The following is a 23,630-nucleotide window of genomic DNA, read 5'->3' as shown; positions in this document are numbered from 1 at the left end:
TCTCATATCAATGCAGAAAATCAAACACATGCACAGGCAGGAAGGAAAGCGCAGGTGCTCTGAAATGGATTTCTGCCCTCCAGTCCTACGGTGTCCCGGGTTGGATCCTAGTTCTCTTTTCAATAAAGCCCCTTGTCTATACTTGCTGGCAATGTCACCTCCTGGAGCCTCTGCATTGCTACTGAAAGACCAAAACCCACAAAGAATCCAGAAACCAACTGTTACCCTTCTCATACTAAAGACATGAGAAACATTATTCATGAATGAAGTGTGAATCTTAAAATAGATTTACCGGTTAAACTGTTTGAAAACAACAATCTTGCTGCATTTTTCCTTTTATTTTTTATGGGTTACTCTTGTCTTCTCAGGTGACCAGTATATTTGTTATCTCGTCATCTCTTTACTTTTCCCTCAGTTCTCTGCATCATTTAGTCCAGGTGATTTTTCTGTCCTATCCTACAGTTTCTTCTATAGGGAGGAGGGGATATATGTGTACTGAGAGCTGGTTTACACGGTTGTACAGCAGAAACCAACACAACAATATAAAGCAATTATTCTCCAATTAAAATCAAAATAGGGATAATTAGAATACTGTACTCCATTCAATAAACCATCTCATGTTATTTAATCTATATGATGTTAGTACAAGAACTTACAAAATTATTGTATATGAGTAAATTATATAAAGCATCAGGGACACATTAAACATACCTGTGAGAGTTGTTACTGTGACAGGTGTATACAGAGCTTTGACCATTGTTTCATATCTACCTTAGAGAGGATTATGCCATATTTGTGTCTTCCTCAACTCTAATTTTTAATGCAAAACTTCTACTTCTGCAAATTAGAATTGGTTATTTTTGTCTAGGATTGGACAAAGAATATCTACACATTTTTAAATTTTACTAGCAAATGAAATAATCTCACAGCTATAGCAAGCACGCCGAGATATTTACTAGGCATCAAGTCAGCATACAATCAGTACATTTAGCCTATAAGGTGCCTATGAAGTAGCAAATGGTATATTAAGTGGAAACCTACATTATGTTGAACACAAAAACATCTTGATTATGAATTTTAAAGCAACTGATCTGTATGAAATGACATTTTTAAAAGTTCATCAAACTCTCCAATGCAAAAGCATGTATAAATTTGAAAGCTTAACAGAAGATCCTAGGCTAAAAGAGAAGAAAAGAAAGATTTTGAAAATTGAGATTAATTATTTCAGGTGGTTACCGGGTCATAAGTTTGTCAACCACAGGTTTTGGTCAACTGAACTGAGATGAAGAAAGAAGTCATTTAGAAAACATTTGCATTTGATCTTGTTTTGGCATAAGGAAAATATTTAAACTTGGTGTGAGTTTCAGAGTTAATTAAAATTTTTTTAAATTAGACTAATTTAAAACATTTTAAAATATTTCTCAACCAGTTGAACATTGAAGGAGAAATTAACAACTTATATTAAATGAAATCGTTTTCCCTTTCCTGTAAGTCTCAGTCTTGTCCTCAAGTCTTCCCACAAGAGGGCCCCAATATCTACTAGATGCCAGTCTAGACTGTAGGTGCCTTATCCCCTTTCCCCGAATCAGTCCTTTCCCCAGAAACAACCCTGAATCTGAAAACACACCCCAACACGCTCTGATCTCCAGCCGTGAATCAATGCGTAAACAGGCACTGGGGTAAAGCGCCCTGGCTAAAATCTCCTCCCAGGATGGGGAGGAAGGACACAGAGGCAGGTGCAGAAATCACAGGCTCCAAGCAAAGTGACTGCAAAGCTGCCCTGGGATGTTGGCCGAGAAAGGGAGTTTCCTCACTGCTCCCGTGGTTCCATGTGCTCCCGGGGCCCCAGCAGCGCCTTGCCCAGGCCTGGGGCTCCTGCCCACTGGGACTCCCCTGTTCTCTTGGTGAATCTCGTGCATGAGCTCAAGGAGCCTGACCCGCAGTTGGTGCCCGCTGGGCGGGCAGGGCCAGTTGGTCTGTTACAGGGAGATCTGCGGTGCCCATCCCAGCCACAGAGGCAGAGGGAAGGCAGCTTTGAGCTCCTTGTAGAGCTGGAGCCCTGGGACTCAGTTACACTGAAGCACTGAGTTTGGCATTTCCTGGTCTCTCAGAGGGTGGCAATGGTGATGATCACCATTCTCCAGGGCTGGAGAACATCACCCTCCATGTCATCAGGGAAGGGGTTGGCATCTGGTGAGCTTGGTGATCCTGCAGATGTTGGCCTGTGCCAGCCTTTATCCAGCTGTTCCCAGCAATTTCCCGAATATAAGATCTTTAAATAGGCCAGAATTGTCATTTTCTGCACTTTTCTCAGTTTTGTTTTCATGGAGAAACTTTTTCCTTCCATCCTGGCCATCAGAGAATGTCACAGCTTTGATGCTTCTTTTGTGTTTTTACAATGGAAATGAAATATACTCACGGAAAAGTCTTAATCCAAAAGGAGCTATTCATCTACATGAGTCAAGTCAGCTTGAAATAAAAACCTGAAGCTCTATCTAACTCACTTCTCTAGTCTAAAAGAATACTCAGAGGTGTGACTACATAGTCTATTGTGACAGTTTAAATTGCACCAAAATAAATGTAACCATAACTCTCTGCATTTCCATTTAAGTTCTAATACATAAGGTTTGAATTTTTCCACAATGATTTACAGGACCATAGTTCTTGTTTTCTGATGGTCTACAGATAATAGTGACATAATACTGAACATGGGTTAATTCACACAGTTTCTTTATTCTGTCACCAAAGTGTGCTGACCACACACACATAGGTGACAATGTGCTTGCAGACATGCATTCCAGAAGAGTCAGGAACGAAAGGTGAGTGCCCTCCTGGGAGCAGGGAAGAGGACACTGAGGCAGGATGAGGAGGAAGGAGGCAGCAGGAGCTCAAAGCAGCTGAGGGCCGGCTCTCAGAGCTGATGAAGAGGAGGGACTGGGGGCGGCAGGAAGGTCTACTCTCACACTATCTGGGGCTCCTGAGTGTAGCCGACACCAGACGTTCATTTCCTCTTCTAAAACATCAAGACCACTTTAGTAGCAGCCACAGAGGACATCCTTCACTTCAAATAATACGAAGTTTGCAAATTAGGCTGAGAATGTGAAGCATAGTGAATGACAGCAGTCTGTCATATCAATATAACCAATAGGAACCTCTTTACTCCACCCTCAGTCCAGCCAAGAGAAACTCTGCCTGCAGGGCTCTTAACACTGTCAAGGGTCTGCATGTTGAATCTCTAAGTGTTAATTCCAGGAGAGGGACTGCCTGCAGGACTCTGAAGGGGCCCAGGAGCCCAAGTTTCCTTCCTTTGATCAGTGCCTGGTACAGTATGGAGAAAAATCCCACAGTACTTTAAGTTCTTTGCAGAGAAACAGATTCTAGGCAGTTGTCTAATACAACACCATTGCTCTGTTAATAAATGAGATAAAATAAGCAGTCCCTTTCTTCAACCTCAGTAAGTTTTAGACCACCTCTGATACTACTTTTTAAGATGCAGATTATGTTATACTTCAAAATCATACGGAGAGAAAAAGAAACCAAATAATTTCTCAGGCCTGGTGCACTGGGAAGACCCAGAGGAATCGGGTGGAGAGGGAGGTGGGAGGGGGGATCGGGATGGGGAATACATGTAACTCCATGGCTGATTCATGTCAATGTATGACAAAACCCACTGCAATGTTGTGAAATAATTAGCCTCCAACTAACAAAAATAAATGAAAAAAAAAAGATACAGATTGTGTTATACTTCAAAATCTTACTGAGATAAAAAGAAGTCAGATTTGTAGTCAGTTAAATGAGTTTTATTTTGTAAAAGAAAAAAAAAGGCTTTAAAAAAATTAAAGATGTGGAGAGAAGGAAATTGGCTAAAATGCTGTGTTTTGAGGCTCACCAAAACCAAAGACTAGGAGAGGGGACTGTCCAAAAGATTGTGAAGGAGCAGATCCCAAGATTCCATGCTTACAGCAGTCCTGGAACATTATGAAAAGAAATCTTACAGCACTTGAATACTTTGGCTCGGGGCCAGCATCTTGAGAAATTGTCTTACAAAATAATAGCTGCTCTGTGAAGAGTACAAATGAGGTAAACAATCCCTAACATCATCCTCAGTTAGTCTTAGACCACCTCTTGAGATATTATTTTAAGATATAGGTTTTTTTTTAATGGTGAAGGAGACCAGAAAATTGGTTATAAAATGTGACAGAGGGGAGGAGGACAAGAAATGGGACATTCGTATACTTTCTGAAGTATACGTACTTCTGAAGCTATTTATTGGGTTAGTATTGGGGAATAGTAAGAAAGGACTTCTCTTGAATATGAAATGTTAAAAGGCACCAAGTCTAAGACATCAAGATAAATAACATTGTAACTCTATTAAAAAAATGAAAATACCAAAATATATGCGCTAAACAAAGCATCAAAATTTTCAAGAAAGACAAGATATGCCCTTTCATTTGCAAGACCACATGTGTCTTTCGAAGAAAGGCTTCACATTGCCAATGAAATCTGGGCAATTTTCATTTCATTTACAAAATTCTTCCCAAAGAAAATGAAAAGATCAGATCTGGTAAATGCCCTCAATGCTTTGTACTGGACACTGCCTCTCCTTCCTTTGGTTCCTCTCTCTCTCTTCCATTCATCTTCCTTTCTTTCTGACTGCACAGCCATGCATACGGGATGTGAGTTCCCAGCCAGACATCAGAGTCGCACCTCCTGCATTGAAAGCGCAGTCTTAATCATTGGACCAGGGACATCTGCATTAATTCCTTTTCTACACTACACTCAAGGTGGAGTGCTGGCAGCGGTGTTTCAGAAACTCGAGTTAAATAATAATTATTTAAGACTGTCAGAGAGTCACAAGAAGTTGTCAAACAAATGAAGAAGTGATCTTGAATATATTAATGAGTTGGCCTCCATTAAAGTCTGTAAAGTAAATCATATTAAATTCTTGTTTCAGTATAAACCATAGCTTAAATGAATTTAATAAAACACTAATAAATATTAATATCATTTTTATACTCATATTTTAATATATTATCTAACAATTAAATATTTTCATAAATGAATAAATACTTCAATACTCACATATTTTAATATCATATATATAATATTTTAAATGTTTTCATAAAATATTTCAAAAATAAAAAATGTGAAATATTTAATGAGACAAATATAATTGAATAGAAATTTAAACGCATAAGAATACAGTGCCTTGAGTTTTTGAATATTCCTACTTTTCAGTTGTTCAATACTTACTCCCCCACTTCAGGGCCAATTCCGTGAACGACACCCTGAACGTCCCCGTCCTCGGGTGGGGACCGCGCCCCGACTCACCCCAGGGCGTCCCCAACACCGGCCCGTCGCCCCGTCGCCGCCGCCAAGCTCCCCTTTCCCTGAGCGGTCCCTTCATCGCTCCAGAAAGGAGCCCCAGTCTGTAAAATCGGCGCCAACTCGCGCTGATTCTCCGCTTCAAACGCCTCCCCAAACGCATTTTCTCTGTAAAAGTGGCCTCGCTCAAGTTTCTGTGCGGGAAGAATGCACGACGCTCAGGGAAAGCAGAAAACGCAAGGCTCCGGGCTGCCACCACACCAAACGGCTCTGGCGAGGGCTCGGATTGAAGATTTCTGAGTGCGCTACTCAAGGAGCACTAACCTGGTCTCTGACAGCGACGCCTTTCCTGCTGAAAAGGCTGCCAAACCCGCTGAAACGAAGTCTCAGAACTCGGAATCTCACTATCAAACCTGTAAGAAGACATCCTCCGCGCTCCTGTGAAAGCCCAGGGAAGCGCGCTGTGCCAGGACCGGGAGAAGAAACCTTTCGCTCTGTGATTAGTGGTGCCGCGCGCCCCCTGCTGGCCACCCAGTGACTCATGGAAACTCTCTGTGGCCAAGATCTATTTGCTAGTGGCAGGAGTCATGCTCTGCTCCATCCCTCTTGTCCCCTTGACAACAAATTCTTCATACATTTGAGACAAATGAAAACGATCCCCTCTCAGTCATGCCTAGAGCACAGACACGACTTCAAGTTTCCTTGGAGAAGAGAGAATATCACCCCAATCCAGATGACTCAAGGCACCTGTTGTCACCAATTGATGCTCCAGCAGATCTTCAACCTCTTCTCCACGGAGAGCAGCTGAGCTGCTTGGAACAGCGCCCTCCTCAAAAACCACTCCAGCCTGGATCAGAGCTTGGAAGGGCTGGAAGAAGTGACTTTGGATTGTCCCGATTTGGCAATTGCTGTCCAGAAGTATTTCCAAGGAATCCATCTCTACTTGAAGGAGAAGGAATACAGCCCCTGTGCCTGGGAGGTTGTCAGAGTGGAAATTCAAAAATGCCTTTTCCTCATGTAAGAATCCTCAAGAAAAGTCAACAAATAAAATGAAAATTATCCTTGTGACAACACTCCATTCAATCAGACTGTTGTTTGCTTAAGCCTCCAAAGTGATCATCTGTTTGCTTACAAGCTGAAAAATGTTTGAAGTGAGCATCACAATTTTACAAAAATATTTAGACAGAGAAACACAGTCTCTTTTCTTAAATGAATAATTTTATAACATAATTTTAAAGATATTAAATGTGTTTTGAGGGTATTTGCTATTTTCAACATATGAAATTCATTTTTTATGGAAAAGTTTTTAAGAGAGTATGTTGTTAGAGGTATTTTTCAGTTCACCTAATGCTTTGCTTCTTTAACAGGTAAACAACAAAGTGTCAGGAATTTGATTCTAGTGGACACTTTTCTTTCCTTCTTTGAAGAGCATAATGCAGGTGTTCTTGATCAGGTGAATCTTCTAACTTGCTCTCCTCCAAAGAGTGAGTTGAGAACATTGGTGCCATTGTTTGAGATTTTTTTCCCATCATCAACCTGAGACTCCAAATTTGCCTGTAGTACTTGAGTCTATTCTCCCTGAGGCAATAGAAAAGTCTGGTTGATCACATGGGATGCTTCCAGGGACCAGGACTAGATGGGGTAATAGCACTTCTTCTCACATTACTTGACCTGGACTTATCCTCATCGGAGTCTCATGGAAAGGAAGTTGGAAAATATTTGGATGATTAAGAGACAGGACAAGTTCAGTGCACAAGACCATTTCTTCATTTTAGCACTATTTGTCCTAATGTGCTCTACGTGGGTGTGCAAGGGGAAATCCATTGTTCTTGCTTGCACACACTCTGAAAAACTCTTATGTCACAGTTTCAGCTTGGGGAAGATGACAGAGATGTCACTCAGAGTTCAGAGCATCATAGATTATTTGCAAGAAGCATTCAGGTTGACTCCCAAAGGCACAGGCTTTGAGAAAAACATCTATACGTGTAGGCAAAGTGTTTCCTTATTAGCTGAGGGAGACAACGAAAGAATGATCAGGCAGCTCCTTGCAAGCATTGAGAATCACTGAACTAAAAGTGGACAGGGGGCCTTCCACTCACCACACCTTCCAAATATTGAAAAGGCAAACTTGAAGAAAATATTTCTGCAAATGATCTTTAAAAGTTATCTCACTCATTATTTCATCATATCCTCCCTTGTAGAACCATGAAGAATATTTAAATTATTGTGTTATCACATCATATCTATTAAGAGGTGTTGGTATTATTTTTTCTCCTATCATTACCATCCTTGTGAATTGATGTTACATGAATATTGATTGAGCTCATGAAATGTTATGGCCCAGATGACATGTCTAAGTAACGGAGTTGAGGAAGTTGATTTCTCCTTTCAGGTATTTTACAGACTCCTGCGGGTATTCTTAGGATAAAACACGGCATGATATATCTTATTGTTCAAGCTTCTTCAACAAAATAGCATAGATGGGTAGTTTACAAAGACCAGAAATGTATTGCTGCAAGTTAGTTCTCGAGTCTGGATATCTGAGAACTGGATGTCAGCTTGTTCCAGTTCTGGTGAGAGCCTGCTTCAGGTCTCACACTGCAGAGTCTGTGTGGGACTAGTTTATATCACCTCTTTGATAAGGGCATTATTTCCTTTTGTGAGGTCTCCATCCCGACACCCTAAGCATGTCCCAAAAGGTCTATCACCTGATATCATTAGTTTGGGCTTTAGGACTTCAAGATATGAATTTTGTGGGGTCCTAACCATTCAGAATATAAAGAGCTTTAAAGTCTACATGCTTCTAAGAATATAGTCTCACTGAGCAAAAAAAAAAAAAGCAGGTTAGTAGGCAGAAATAGGAGATCAGGGATTCATACCCAAACTCTAGTGTTTCATTCTGTCATAAGCCTTTAATTATTATGTGTCAAATACTGGAAGTCATCCTGAAATGGAACTCAACATCTGATGCAGTGGAATAAATTGGAGCATAAAAATGATCATTCATCATTCCTTGTGAGGATTCCCTGAAGTATCTGCATCAATGTAGTGGTAATTGTCATGTCGGTAAAGATACATCAAAGAGTATTGTGGTAAACTGCCTGGTTGCTATGAGCTATGAGCATCAGGGAGAGTCTGAGTTCAGAACATGGTTCTGTGTATGACACCTTCTCTCATGTTCCTTCTCTCATGACCTCAGGTGAGTTCAGTCCCTCACGTGTCCAACTCTTTGTGCTCCCATGCACTCAGCATGCCAGGTTTCCCAGCCCATCACCAGCTCCCAGAGCTTGTTCAAACTCATGTCCATGGAGTCAGTGATGCCATGCAATCATCTCATCCTCTGTCGTCCTCTTCTCCTCCTGCTTTCAAACATTCCCACCATCAGGCACGTTTCTAATAAGTCGGCTCTTCACATCAGGTGGCCAAAATATCGGAGTTTTATCTTCAGCATCAGTCCTTCCAATGAATATTCAGGACTGATTTCCTTTAGGATGGACTGGTTGGATCTCCTTGCAGCCCAAGGCATTCTCAAGGGTCTTCTCCAACACCACAGTTCAGAAGCATCAATTCTTCAGGGTTCAGCTTTTTTATAGTCCAACTCTCACATCCATACATGACTACTAGAAAAACTATGGCTTTGACCAGATGGACCTTTGTCAGGAAAGTAACATCTCTGCTTTTTAATATGCTGTCTAGGTTTGTCATAACTTTTCTTTTTTTTTTTTTTTTTAAATTTTATTTTATTAGTTGGAGGCCGACCATGTCATAACTTTTCTTTCAAGGAGCAAGTGTCTTTTAATTTCCTGGCTGCAGTCACTGTCTGCAGTCATTTTCGAGCCCAAGAAAATAAAGTCTGTTTATCTTTGCATTTTTTCCCCATGTATTTTCCATGAAGTGATGGGACCAGAGGCCATGATCTTCGTTTTCAATTGTTTTAAGTTTTAAACCAGCTTTTTCACTCTCCTCTTTCACTTTCATCTTTAGTGAAAGTGTTCCTTTGGTACCTCTTTGCTTTCTGCCATAAGGGTGGTGTCATTTGCATGTCTGAGGTTATTGCTATTTCTCCCGGCAATCTTGATTCCAGCTTGTGCTTCATCCAGCCCGGCATTTCACATGATGTATTCTGGATATAAGTTGAATAAGCAGGGTGACAGTATAGTCTTGATGCATCCTTTCCCCACTTTGGAATCAGTCATTTGTCCCATGTCCAGTTCTAACTATTGCTTCTTGACCTGCATACAGATTTCTCAGGGGGCGGGTAAGATATTCTGGTATTCCTATCTCTTGAAGCATTTTCCACAGTCTGTTGTGATCCACAAAGTCAAAGGCTTTAGCCTAGTCAATGCAGTAGAAGTAGATGTTTTCTGGAATCATGACCTAGTTGAGGACAATCAGGGGTGAGGCATCCTCTTGAGTTTATTATAGTGCTGGGCAAAAGCTGAAAAGTGTATTGCACTTACTACCTGAATCCCCAGACCACGTAGTGCCTTCAAGGTAGGAGACACTAGTAGTTTTAGCAACAAACTCGGCATGACTGGCACCACCAGTAATAGAGTGGAAATGCCAGCCATTGTCTATTATAATTCCGGGAAATAGGGCCCAGATGAAGCAAAATAGCTTGGTCATTTGTAAATGCCTTCCAGTAGTAGGAGGAAATCTGAGAAACTGCTTTGGCTAAAATGACTTTTTGAGGACTTCTCTGGTGGTGCAGTGAATAAGAATCATTCCTCAGGAGAGACAGGTTCGACCCCTGGTCCAGGAAGTGTCCAGCTGCCACAGAACAACAAAGACAGTGCTCCACTGATCCTGAGACCCTGCTCTAGAGCCCACGTGCTGCAGCTGCTGAAGCCTGCATGCTGAAGCCCGGAGAAGACTCACAGGAAGGAAACCAGGAGCTGCGAGGAAGAGTGAGCTCCACTGGCCACAACTAGAGAAAGCCCCGGCAAGCAGTGAAGACCCAGGGTAGCCAAAAGTGGATAAATAAATAAATAACAAAAAAACAACTTGCTGAGCAATTACACTGGGCCTGGTACAGAGGATACCACAGAGAAGAAATCAGGGTTCAGTTACTACAGAGCTGATTTGCCAAAGATAATCACATCATTATCTGAAGTTTAGAATATAGGGGGCTTTGACAGCATAAAATTCAATGTAAAATCAAAAGAATTCAGGAGCAGAGCCAAAAGTTAAATCTTCCCATGAAATAAACAATATTTATCCCATTCTGAATTCATTACAAAGATGGCTTCCTTTATTTGAAAATAATAGGCTCGTATTGGAACTTGAAAGTCATTTGGGAAATCTGAAATTTAATGCAAAGAAACAGAGAGAAAGATCCAAATAGATGGTGATTCCTAAATCGTGCTTTCTCACTGGGGATAATGCTTCTTCCACGCATGCAGACATTAGTTCTCTGGAATTGAACAAATATTGTCATTACAATGAGTAGTTATTACACATCAAAGCTCAACCTGATACAACAAAATCTAACCCCTTAGTATTTATTTCTCTCTTTGGCCTTTCTTGTGTATCATACATAAGAGAAGCATTGAGATTGAGTTTATGGAATATAAACAAATTGTATACAGGATCAGTGGTACAACCTAAGGTGACTAGATGGTTCACTGGAGGACTTTCCACCATTTGCTTGATCTGAAAGTCATATTTGAGAGGTGGCCTTTCTGTACTTCTGAGAAACCACTGTCTGTCTCGTGCATGTTGCTTATGTTTGAACCTCGGTGTGATTTGGGCTCCAGATTAAATAAAAATGGAAAACTGTATTTGCAAATAAAATACAAAAAATATTATATTTTCTTACATAATTCTACAAAGGTGGTTCAACATGTCAAAGTATTAAAGAGAAAAAATGTTGATAATATCCAGATGACTATCTAGTAGGCAGTAAAACTAAAAATTATTTTCTGACATGAAGAAAAATCAATGATAAATTCTGAAAATAAATATTAAAAAACTATTTTCAAGTTATTCAATGATTTGAGCAGCTTTGAATGAGTTTTAAGTATGTCTATACCTTGGTATAATTATCAAGTATTTATGTAAATTTTATTTCAACAGGTAATTGGATACATATCTACTTATATAAGTAAACATATGACATTAAGTCACTCTGAAAAATTAATTTATAAAGAAACTATAAAATTCAGAAGCTTTTATTTTTAAATTCTGGCTTAAAACTTTCTGTCATTCTTTGTTTTTTTTCATTTATTTTTATTCGTTGGAGGCTAATTACTTCACAACATTGCAGTGGGTTTTGTCGTATATTGATATGAATCAGCCATGGACTTTCGGTCATTCTTAACTACACTGAATACAAAGAGTAAGATTTACACTTCCTTTTTCTATGTACAGAGAAAAGATATTCATAGAGTACATAAATACATACACAGTATATCTATGTTATCAAAATTTCACTGTGCAGGGCAATTAACAAAAAATATCTAAAAAGGCTCTGTGGGCAGAAGAAAGAAGGGCAACATGAAAAAAAAAAGATTGAGAACTGCTGCCCTACACACTGGAGAGTGCAAATTGAGAGCTTGTTTGGAGGTTCTAGCAGGGGAGCGCAGCTACTCGTATACCCTTGACCGAAGACCGGTCCTCCTCTATCGGGGATGGTCGTCCTCTTCGACAGAGCGCGCAGCCTCGGGAGGGACGCACATGGAGCGGTGAGGGAGGAAGGGGACACCCGCCTAGCCAGTCAGATCAGCCGAATCAACCCTGGCGATCAATGGGGTGACAGATGTCGCAACCAGATCGCCCTCACATCCGAGAGTGCAAATTGAAAAGCAAAAACAAAAGTAGAAAGCAAGAGGGAACTCTCAGAAAATGGAAACCACGGGCTCCTATTTAAGACACAGGCCTGAAGGAAGGTCTTCAGGGAACCTAGAGAGCAGGCTCACAGAGTCACCCACCTCCCAGGCCAGCAGCATCCGCAAGGTCCCCGATGGCCCCAGCCTGGTCCTCACTCCTGGCCCTGCTGCTGCTCAGCTGCAACGCCATCTGCTCTCTGGGCTGCCACCTGCCTCACACCCACAGCCTGGCCAACAAGAGGGTCCTGACGCTCCTGCGACAACTGAGGAGGGTCTCCCCTTCCTCCTGCCTGCAGGACAGGAATGACTTCGCCTTCCCCCAGGAGGCGCTGGGTGGCAGCCAGCTGCAGAGGGCTCAAGCCATCTCTGTGCTCCACGAGGTGACCCAGCACACCTTCCAGCTCTTCAGCACTCAGGGCTCGGCCGCTGCGTGGGACCAGAGCCTCCTGGACAAGCTCCGCACTGCACTGGACCAGCAGCTCACTGACCTGCAAGCCTGTCTGAGGCAGGAGCAGGGGCTGCAAGGGGCTCCCCTGCTCAAGGGGGACTCCAGCCTGGCTCTGAGGAAATACTTCCACAGAGTCACTCTCTATCTGCAAGAGAAGGGACACAGCCCTTGTGCCTGGGAGGTTGTCAGAGCAGAAGTCATGAGAGCCTTCTCTTCCTCAACAAACTTGCAGGACAGATTCCGGAGGAAGGACTGACACACACCTGGTTCAACACGGAAATGATCCTCACAGACCAACAAGACCACATGCCTCCTGAGGGCCATGTGGAGGACTCTCATTTCTGCTGTCATTGAGCCCTGAAATGAATCAGGTTGTCAAATGTTTTCTGGAATATTAAGCAACATCATGTTCTACTCTATAGACACTGGTTCCTCACAGATGCCAAAGCTGATCTATCTATGTATTTAACTACCTGGACATTTATTTATCTATTTTAATATTTATTTAACTATTTATAAATATTTACATTATTTGTTGATGAAATATTATGTATGTACACTTATGGGAAATTGGTTATTTTGTATTTAGTCCGTTTATGATTTTTCTTCCTTTATTAAATTCTTACCCTAAAAGACTTACTTTGTTATTTCATTAAAACAGAAAAACCAATCCTGAATGGCAACTTGATTAAAAAATGCATTTTACAATTCCTTGAGCTCTCTTTAGGATTTACACGTTAGAAGTAAGAATATTCTAACTCTAGCTTTGTTGTTTGTTGCTCTGAGGAACTTGAAGTGAACAGAACCACTCCAGTGCTTTTTGTAACTATGATTTTTTTCAAAATAAGTAACCTAAAAACAATGATGAAAAAAAAAATCCATGTTTCAGGATTTCATGAATTCTTGGGAAGGATTTTCTGCCTCTTGTTGTTTCTGGAATTTTTTTCCCCAGAAAACAATTGGAGAGATGCTTGAAGACGTGGTATTCAATTGGCGAGAGGTCAGGTGAATATCTAATCCTCACACTCAAATATCACAATCATTTCTTCCTCCCAGTGTAGAAATCCCTATTTCTCTCCTCATTCACTCTGCATGAAGGTGTCCTCTCCATTCAGACAGCTGTGTCCTTCTCCATTACCGTTTCTGGTTGTCAATTTCCCCTTAAGCCTGCAAACCACCAACTAAAAGCAGAACCTGAGAGAAAGTTCTAGATCTGTCAGACACTCTCCTATGACTTCACCGGCTCTGCCTGCCAAGCACTGTAGGTCCAGACTGTCCAGGCTCCCAGAGAAACACAGTACATAGAGGGAAGCCCGCCCCCCAGTGAACAAGGGGGGAGACTCCAGGGGCTCCTCTGGGCGTCTACCTGGCTCTAGCCCGTGCTGATGGCTCTAGGAGGAGCTCACCTCGTTCAGGAATCTCACTTGCTCAAAAAGCCCAAAGCACCAGAAACTTGGAGTTGAAAGTCAGCAGCAGCTTGAGAACTTGGAAGAAGAACAAAGATGTTTAATTGTTCACTGGAGCAGCAGCGGGTCCTCAGGACACGGAACAACACAGATGAACTACACTGAGGCAAGTGTTTCTCCACAACACTCCTTTTCAGAGAATGAGAAGACTGAAGTGGATCCTGAGAGCACGGAGACAGAGCACGAATGCCTGGCCTCTAGCTGTGTCCCCAGCTCGGGTGACGTTCACACCACAGCAGCCTGCAGAGTCCTGGAAGGGGCGAGGGTCACTCCTCATGCAGATTGTTTCTTCCTTAGGACCCGGCAAGTTATCACAGAGCAGGGCAAGAGGCGCCTGGGGACAGTGCATCCAAGGAAGTTCTTAAATTCCATCATGGTGTCTTTGCATCTTTGAGAGACAAAATCAAACAAGATGGAATAGAAAGGACACAGGCAGGACTTTTAATACCTTTAGCAACAGTGGGTCAGAGCTTTCCTCTCAGGACATATGTCAGTAGCGTGCACACTGGAAGAATACAATTTCTCAAAGAAACAAAGATCTTTGTGGAAATTCATGTATTTAATGTAGGCAATCTTCAGGACATTGACGGATCAATCATCTTTCTCTTCTTTCTAGTTGGGACATATACCACTCAGTAGCTATATGTAAAGTCAGAGGGACTTTTAAAATAATTTAATTTATTTATTCATTATTCACTGTGCTGGGTCTTCATTGCCGCACGGCCTTTTCTCTAGTTGTGGCTAAGGTGAGTCCTCTCTAGTTGGGGTGCACAGGCTCCTCACTCTGGTAGCTTCTCTCGTTGGGGAGCACAGGCTCTCGTGCACTTGGCTTTGGTAGTGGTGGTCCCGGGGTCTAGAGCACAGGCTCAATAGTTGCGGCACCCGGGCTCAGCTGTTCTGCAGCACGTGGCATCCTCTAGGACCACATGTGGTCCCATTGGCAGGTGGACTCCTTACCACTGAGCCCCCATGGAAGCCCCTCAGGGAACATGTAAAGTACACTGAGAGGTTTGGAAACCTCTTGAGGATTAGGGTCTTAAACAGGTAAAAAACATTCCTATATTAGTGAATTATTATATTATATACTATATCATATATTATATAATTATATATTATAACATACATTATATATATAATTACAATATATTTATATATAAATTTACATGTAAATTATATTTATATATAAAATTAAATATATCATAATATATCTATATATAATTATATATATAATATATATATTTATATTATATATATTTATATATAGTATATTATATAATATATATAATTATATAATGTATTATATATTTGATATATATGAAATATATATATAATGAAAAATATCATTTCATTGAAAAATTATTTTCTAAAGAAACACTTCACCTCAATTCTGCAGTATTACTTAATGATGTTTAATATGTTGAGCTAGAAATATTTTTAAAAGATAACTCTGCAAGACTTTGAGGCTTATTACACAATTCAAGCCACTCTCTCCCTGCTAAGAAGAACATTTTCACTGCTTCTATCTAGGAAGCAAACGTGTTCCTCCATCTTAGTCTCACACAGGCCTCCTCAACACCCACATCTTGACTAGAATTTGGAAGATAGAGTAGAGGTTCCTCACTGGACTCCATCAGGAGACAACAGGATGACCCATCTGAACTGGAGGTGAGGAATGCAGGTGAGAACAGCAGGTTACCTGAGGAGGTCTCCTGCAAGGGGTCCTTGTCAACCAAAAAAAAAAAAAAAAACCCCAAAACATGACTCCCAAGGGTTCATTTAATTGGCACGACTTGCTGAGGACTACAGGCTGGAGGTCAGCCTCTCCTCAGTTCTGAGAAACTGCCCCACAGATGTACAGGAGGTCAGTATGCATGTGATTGTGGTGTCATCTGCAAATCTGAGGTTATTGATATTTCTCCCAGCAATCTTGATTCCAGCTTGTGCTTCCTCCAGCCCAGCATTTCTCATGATGTAATCTGCATAAATGTTAAATAAGCAGCGTGACAATATACAGCCTTGATGTACTGCTTTCCCTATTTGGAACAAGTCTGTTCTTTCATGTCCAGTTCTAACTGTTGCTTCCTGACCTGCAAACAGGTTTCTCAAGAGGCAGGCCAGGTGATCTGGTATTCCCATCTCTTGAAGAATTTTCCACAGTTTATTGTGATGCACACAGTCAAAGTCTTTGGAATAGTCAATAAAACAGAAATAGGTGTTTTCTGGAACTCTGTTGCTTTTTCTATGATCCAGCGATGTTGGCAATTTGATCTCTGGTTCCTCTGCCTTTTCTAAAACCAGTTTGAACGTCTGGAAGTTCCTGGTTCACGTATTGCTGAAGCCTGGCTTGGAGATTTTTGAGCATTATTCACTAGCATGTGAGATGAGTGCAATTGTGTGGTAGTTGGAGCATTCTTTGGCATGCCTTTCTTTGCGATTGGAATGAAAACTGAACTTTTTCAGTCCTGTGGCCATTGCTTAGCTTTCCAAATTTGCTGGCATATTTAGTGCAGCACTTTCACAGCATCATCTTTCAGTATTTGAAATAGCTCAACTGGAATTCCATCACCTCCACTAGCTTTGTAGTGATGCTTCCTAACGCCCACTTGAGTTCACATTCCAGGATGTCTGGCTCTAGCTGAGTGTGAGTGATCACACCATCATGATTCTCTGGGTCATGAAGATCTTTTTTGTATAGTTTTACTGTGTATTCTTGCCATCCCTTCTTAATATGTTCTGCTTCTCTTAGGTCCATACCATTTCAGTCCCTCATTGAGCCCATCTTTGCATAAAATCTTCCCTTGGTATCTCTAATTTTTTTGAAGAGATCTCTAGTCTTTCCTGTTCTACTGTCTTCCTCTATTTCTTTGCACTGATCGTTTGAGGAAGGCTTCTTATCTCTCCATGCTATTCCTTGGAACTCTGCATTCACCCTTGCTGCTTTTAGTATTTGTTCTTTGTGTTTGATCTTTGTTAATTTGATTAATATGTGTCTTGGGGTGTTTCGCCTTGGGTTTATCCTGTTTGGGACTCTCTGGGTTTCTTGGACTTGGGTGACTATTTCCTTCCCCATTTTAGGGAAGTTTTCAGCTATTATCTCCTCGAGTATTTTCTCATGGCCGTTCTTTTTGTCTTCTTCTTCTGGGACTCCTATGATTCGAATGTTGGGGCGTTTCACATTGTCCCAGAGGTCCCTGAGGTTGTCCTCATTTCTTTTGATCCTTTTTTCTTTTTTCCTCTCTGCTTCATTTATTTCCACCATTCTATCTTCTACCTCACTTATCCTATCTTCTGTCTCTGTTATTCTACTCTTGGTTCCCTCCAAAGTGTTTTTGATCTCATTCATTGCATTATTCATTTTTAATTGACTCTCTTTTATTTCTTCTAGGTCTTTATTAAACATTTCTTGCATCTTTTCAATCTTTATCTCCAGGCTATTTATCTGTAACTCCATTTTGTTTTCAAGATTTTGGATCATTTTTATTATCATTATTCTAAATTCTTTTTCAGATAGATTCCCTATCTTCTCCTCTTTTGTTTGACTTGGTGGGCACTTGTCATGTTCCTTTACCTGTTGGCTATTTCTCTGCCTTTTCATCTTGTTTAAATTGCTGTGTCTGGAATGGGCTTTCTGTATTCTGGAGGTCTGTGGTTCCTTTTTATTGTGGAGTTTTTACCCGGTGGGTGGGGTTGGACGGTTGGCTTGTCAAGGTTTCCTGGTTAAGGAAACTTGTGTCAGTGTTCTGGAGCGTGGAACTTGATTTCTTCTCTTTGAAGAGCAATGGAGTGCCCAGTAATGAGTTTTGAGATGGGTCTATGTGTTAGGTGTGACTTTGGGCAGTCTGTATGTTGACTTTCAGGGCTATATTCCTGCGTTGCTGGGGAATTTGTGTGGTATGTCTTGCTCTAAAACTTGTTGGCTCTTGGGTGGTGGTTGGTTTCGGTGTAGGTATGGAGGCTTTTGGACAGTCTCTTATTACTTAAAGTTCCATGTAGTCAGGAGTTTTCTGGTGTTCTCAGGTTTTGGGCTTAAATCTCCTGCCTCTGGATTTCAGTTTTATTCTTCCCGTAGTCTCAGGACTTCTCCAACTATACAGCACTCCTTTCGAAGACAATGGGCTGCTTTTCTGGGCGCCTGGTGACCTCAGCTAGCGATCAGAAGTTGTTTTGTGAAGTTTGCGCTGCGTTCAGTTATTCTTTTGATGAATTTCTAGAAGAGAAAGTGGTCTCCCCGTCCTACTCCTCCGCCATCTTGGCTCCTCCACCGGAACTCTGCATTCAAATGAGTATATCTTTCCTTTTCTCCTTTGCTTTCCACTTCTCTTCTTTTCACAGCTATTTGTAAGGCCTCCTCAGACAGCCATTTTGCTTCTTTGCATTTCGTTTGCTTGGGGATCTTCTTGATTCCTGTCTCCTGTACAATGTCACGAACATCTGGCCATAGTTCATCAGGCTCTCTGTCTATCAGATTTAGTCCCTTAAATCTATTTCCTACTTCCAGTGTATGGTCATAAGGGATTTGATTTAGGTCATACCTGAATGGTCTAGTGGTTTTCCCCACTTTGTTCAATTTCAGTCTGAATTTGACAAAAAGGAGTTCATGATCTGAGCCACAGTCAGCTCCCAGTCTGGTTTTTGCTGACTGTATAAAAGCTTCTCCATAATTGGTTGCAAAGCATATAATCAATCTGATTTCGGTGTAGACCATCTGGTATGTCCATGTGTAGAGTCTTCTCTTGTGTTGTTGGAAGAGGGTGTTTGCTATGACCAGTGCGTTCTCTTGGCAGAACTCTATCAGCCTTTGCCCTGCTTCATTCTGTACTCCAAGGCCAAATTTGCCTGTTACTCCAGGTGTTTCTTGACTTCCTACTTTTGCATTCCAGTCCTCTATATTGAAAAGGATATCTTTTTTGGGTGTTAGTTCTAGATGAACTTGTAGGTCTTCATGGAACCATTCAATGTCAGCTTCTTCAGCGTTACTTGTCGGGGTATAGACTTGGATTACCTTGACACTGAATGCTTTGCCTTGGAGAACATTGCCTTTTCTGTTATGAAGACATAAATACTTATTTGTCTACATAAACTTATCATAGAATAGCATTTGTCCATTTATACTACAGAATAGTTGTAACACTTTCAGGAAATGATTGTCAAAAGGTGGAATTCCTGGAATTCCCTGGCAGTCCAGTGGTTAGGATTCCATGCTTCCAGTGTAAGAAGCTCAGGTATCATGAATATCTGTCCAGGGAACTAAGATTCTGCAAGCTGTGGAGTGCAGCCACTCCTCCACTCACCACCCCTCTTCCCCCCAAAAAAAGACAGAAAGGAGTCTCTGAAACTGTGGTAAATGATTAGTCCTGAAGTCACAGGTATAGCTAGTTTATACCCAGTCAGCAAGGAACAGTTTGTGTCAGTATGTGGGGGGGAACTCACCTCCTCCAGGGAAGTTGCCAACATGAGGTGCTGAGTGGCTGATCCTGACACCTGTTACTCTTCCTGCCACCTTCTCCTCAGCCCTGCTTTTCTGAACAAACCACTCCCTTGCACAATATCTTCACTGCCTCCAACACAGAAGCTGTGTTCTGTGATGGTTTCTAGCTTCAAAGGATCTCTCAGGGGAAATCACTGGAAGACAGCACATATGAAGGGAGAGTTCTTGAAATTTCAAAATCTTTGAATTGCAGCTCTGCTATTTCACAGCAGTGTGACCCTGAAAAATGTCACAAACACTAAGGAGAAGGACATGGCAACCCACTCCAGTATTCTTTCTTGAAAATCCCATAAACAGAGGAGCCTCGTGAGCTACAGTTCATGGGTCACAAGTCAGACAGGACTGAACCAACTTAGCCTGCGCACAGGCATGCATGCTGTCTTGATCTTCTTCAGTAATATGGGGAAAATTACAGTAGTTTTTCATAGGACCACTGTTTGGATTAATGAGTCCATATTACAAGAAGCATAAAATATGCCTGGCAGAAATAATCAGGACAGTGAGAGTCCAGAGTAGCTGCCCGCAGGGAGGAGACAGCACAGCTGGCCTGAGGCAGTGACTGAAAGGCAACACTAGAAAGACGCTAGGTCTTCGGTCAAAATATTGAACTTGGGTGCTAGTTTCACAGTATATTCAATGTGTGAGCTCTCCTGTGCTCAGGGCTGAAGACAGTTCCAATTTCTGTGCTTCAGACTTCTAGAAGTATTCTTAGGAAGTCATAGAAATTTTTGAGAAAGAAGGATTAGTAGAAAATGTCTTGTTCTACTATAAAAATGAATAATTGGGAAATCACAGAGATCTCATATGAATGCAGAATATCACACACATTACTCATTAATAATATTTCTTGCTTATTTAGTATGAGTACTACTCTACTACTCCTTTAAGAAACTTCTAAATTTACCTTCTCAACTCTGTTGGGTTTCAGACTTTCAGCAGCAAAGCAGAGGCAGGACGAAAGGAGCAAGGGCCATGAAGTGTGAGGTTCTGCTCTCCAAGCCTGGGCTGTCCTGGGTTTGATCCTAGCTGTTTTCCATTAAAAACTTCAGTCCCTAAGTGCTGGCAGTGTCACCCCCGAGAGTCAGTCCTTGTCAGAAATTAGTGCTTTTAGAGGAGAGATTGCTACAAGTATATGCAGATGTCTTAAAATGCAAGTGAGTGACTTCCTCTGTACAAGGTGCCATGAAGTTAATCTTATTGGTCAAAATACATAAACCAGGCACATGCATATTGCCAACTGTCCACGATAACAATGGCTACATTAATCTATATTCAAGATCATTTAAGTCCTTACATGTTCTCACACATTGACCAAGACAGGATCTTATCATCCTTTTTAGTTTTTGCCAATCTGACTGGTGACACAGAGCATCTAGCAGCAACCATTAGTTTTCCTTTTCCTAATTGATGGTGGTTGTCATCAGTCATACTCCAGCCTTCTGGTCCACCTCTTGGAATTGGTTCAGGAGAACTCTGAAAGAAAAACAGTCTGCAGGCAAAGGAGAAATGTACTGGAAGGAACTGGAGCCCCAGCATCACAGAGTAGAGCTGAGAAGAAGAGCTGTGGAGTTGAGACTTTAGTTTTAAGACCTGTACGCTAGAATAGGTGACAACCTTTCCCCATCACATCCACTGGAAATGCAGGTTTCTTCTGTGATTTTCGGATGCATACACAATGTACCCATTCCTCTTGCATTGTCACTTTAGCCATGAAAACAAGTTCATTATTCATTTTTGTTCAAACTCCGTGATCTCCAGCTAGAGGACACACAGATTTCAAGGTCTTCAACCAGATCCAAGGCTCCACACTCACACTGCCCTCCTGCCATCTGGCTGGTATCCAGTCTGAGCTTCATTTGTGACAAAGACACTTGTGGTTTTCCTGTGTTCAGGGCCCAGAAATGTTTTCTTTTCAAACTCATGAGCTAGGTCATGAGCTGCTCTAGTTTTCGGGGCTTTAGAAATCAGTCTTGATGGTGATGCCTTCCGAAGATGCATGCTGGAATCAATACCCAATTGCATATTTCACAGTTGATACCTACTGAGCATATATGATGCTGAAATCAAAAGCATTTTGATTGCAGCTTTTTAAGCAATGTATCCATATGATTTGACATTTTTGAAAAAGTTACTGAACCTCTCCAGTGAAAAATTGACTACAAAAAAAAACGAATGTTTAATAGATGATCCTTGGTTAAAAGACATGAGAGGAAAAAGGATTTGAGACTGGTTAAGTTGAGATTGGTTATTTAAGATAGTTACTGGGTCATAATTTATCAAATTTGGCATTGCATCAGTGAAGAGAGATATATACAAAGTAGCAATTTTGAAAACGTTACTGATGATTTTGCTTCCATTAAAGCCAGGAACATAAAAGTACTGTTGGGGCATAAGGAAACTATTTCAACTTGATGTGAGTTTAAGAATTATCTATTTTAAAAGATTTTTCAAACAATTAATATTACAAGAGAAATTTACCTTTTATATTACTATTGAATGAAATAATTTTCTCAAACCCGGGGGCTCCTTTAGTCTCAGTCTTGTCCCCAATCTTCCTTCCCACTGGAGGATCCCAGTATCTAGTAGATTTCTGTCCGGATTGTAGATGCCTTTCCCATTGTCCCTGAATTAGTCCTTTTCCCCAGAAACAGTCCTGAATCTGAAAACATACCTCAACATGCTCTGATTTTCAGCCATCTGCTGCGGCTACTGCTAAATCGCTTCAGTCGTGTCCGACTCTTGGCGATCCCAGGGACTGCAGCCTACCAGGCTCCTCTGACCATGGGATTTTCCAGGCAAGACTACTGGAGTGGGTTGCCATTGGATATCCAGCCATCAATCGCAGCATAAACGGGCACCGCTGTAAATCGCTCTGGGTAAAATCTCCTCCCAGGAAGGGGAGGGTGGATACAAGGGCAGGTGCAGACATCAAAGGCTCTGAGAGAAGCGGCGGCAAAGCTGCCCTGGGCAGTCGGGCCCGAAAAAGAAGTTTCCTCTCTGCTCGCGCGGCGCCACGCGCTCCCTGGGCTCCAGCGGCTCCCGCCGAGGGCGACCCCGGAGTTCTCCCCGTGGATCCGCCGCCGGAGTTGGCCGCTCTGTACCTGGAGGCGGGTCCAGCTGGGTTTGCGGCGCCGGTCTGTCAGTTCCGGAGAGATCGGGCGCCCCCTCCCGGCCGTTGGGGCGCAGCAAAAGGAGCTTGGAGGGCGGCTTAGCTCAGGGCAGGACCTGAGCTGTTTTCCCTGAGGCCCAGGGGAAGTGCTGACTTTCTGGACTCCTGTTTCCCTGCTGATGGCCATGGTGATGCTCTGCTCCAACCCTCACAATTCACCCGTTAGCATGCGGGTGAATACAAGCATTCACCTTGTATTCGTCCAGTGGTTTCCCACATTCATGTAATTTGGTAGCTTTAAGTATGCTTTGCCTATACCCACAAGTACCGTCAGCTTGGAGTTTTCTACAATGGATTCACTGAAATGTTTGTAATCCAAATCTCACGCAGGGGTCATAACTCGCAAGGACCTTGTCCGTCATGTATCTCAATTTTATGGTGAGGATCACTTAACAATCTACGAGTCATCTTGGACAGTTAACTATGATTATTTTATAATTATTACATTTATTAATTTTGTCAAGCACAGTTAGACTCTCAGTAATACCTATCACTTGATAATTTCATTTTGTTTCTTATACAAAATAATCAGGATAATTTGTAAATCGCTCAGCTTATCTAGAATTTGGAGGGAGATGTTAATTAATGGAAATAAGAGATTTGTAACATCCAGGTATGAAACAACAAAGGAACATCTTCTGTTAGAAGTAAAATATGGAAATAAGTGACAATTCAGTACATGCAGTGTGCTCAGGTGTTTATGCTGTGGATAGGGAGTTTGGAACCTGACATATTAGGTTTTGAAACCTGGATTTGCAAATACATTCTTAGATTATTTTATTCAAAGAAAGTCTTAGCAGGAGGCGCTTGAAAAGGAGAATATTGACTCAGTTTCAACTATGTTGGAAGGATTAAGTGAGTCCCTTACAGAGGCTAAGCAATTAGTCCTTGTTGTCACTGTCATTTC

At 41.6% G+C, this 23,630-nt stretch overlaps 1 protein-coding gene across 1 annotated transcript; it reads left to right on the top strand.

The window, feature by feature from the left end:
- Nucleotides 1–12,286: 12,286 nt before the first annotated feature.
- On the top strand, nucleotides 12,287–12,856 carry LOC136148488 (interferon alpha-1). Its single transcript, XM_065908062.1, has one exon. The coding sequence runs from the start codon at nucleotides 12,287–12,289 to the stop codon at nucleotides 12,854–12,856; it is 570 nt and encodes a 189-aa protein (XP_065764134.1).
- The last annotated feature ends 10,774 nt before the right edge of the window (nucleotides 12,857–23,630 follow it).

Source organism: Muntiacus reevesi, chromosome 17 (genome assembly GCF_963930625.1).
Source record: "Muntiacus reevesi chromosome 17, mMunRee1.1, whole genome shotgun sequence".
In the NCBI taxonomy this organism is placed as follows: Eukaryota; Metazoa; Chordata; class Mammalia; order Artiodactyla; family Cervidae; genus Muntiacus; species Muntiacus reevesi.
Note: the sequence above shows the minus strand (reverse complement) of the source record. Positions and strands in the feature narration are given on the sequence as shown.

Excerpts from the sequence above, each read along its gene's own strand:
- LOC136148488 (XM_065908062.1), top strand. The coding sequence starts at position 12,287 with ATGGCCCCAGCCTGGTCCTCACTCCTGGCCCTGCTGCTGCTCAGCTGC.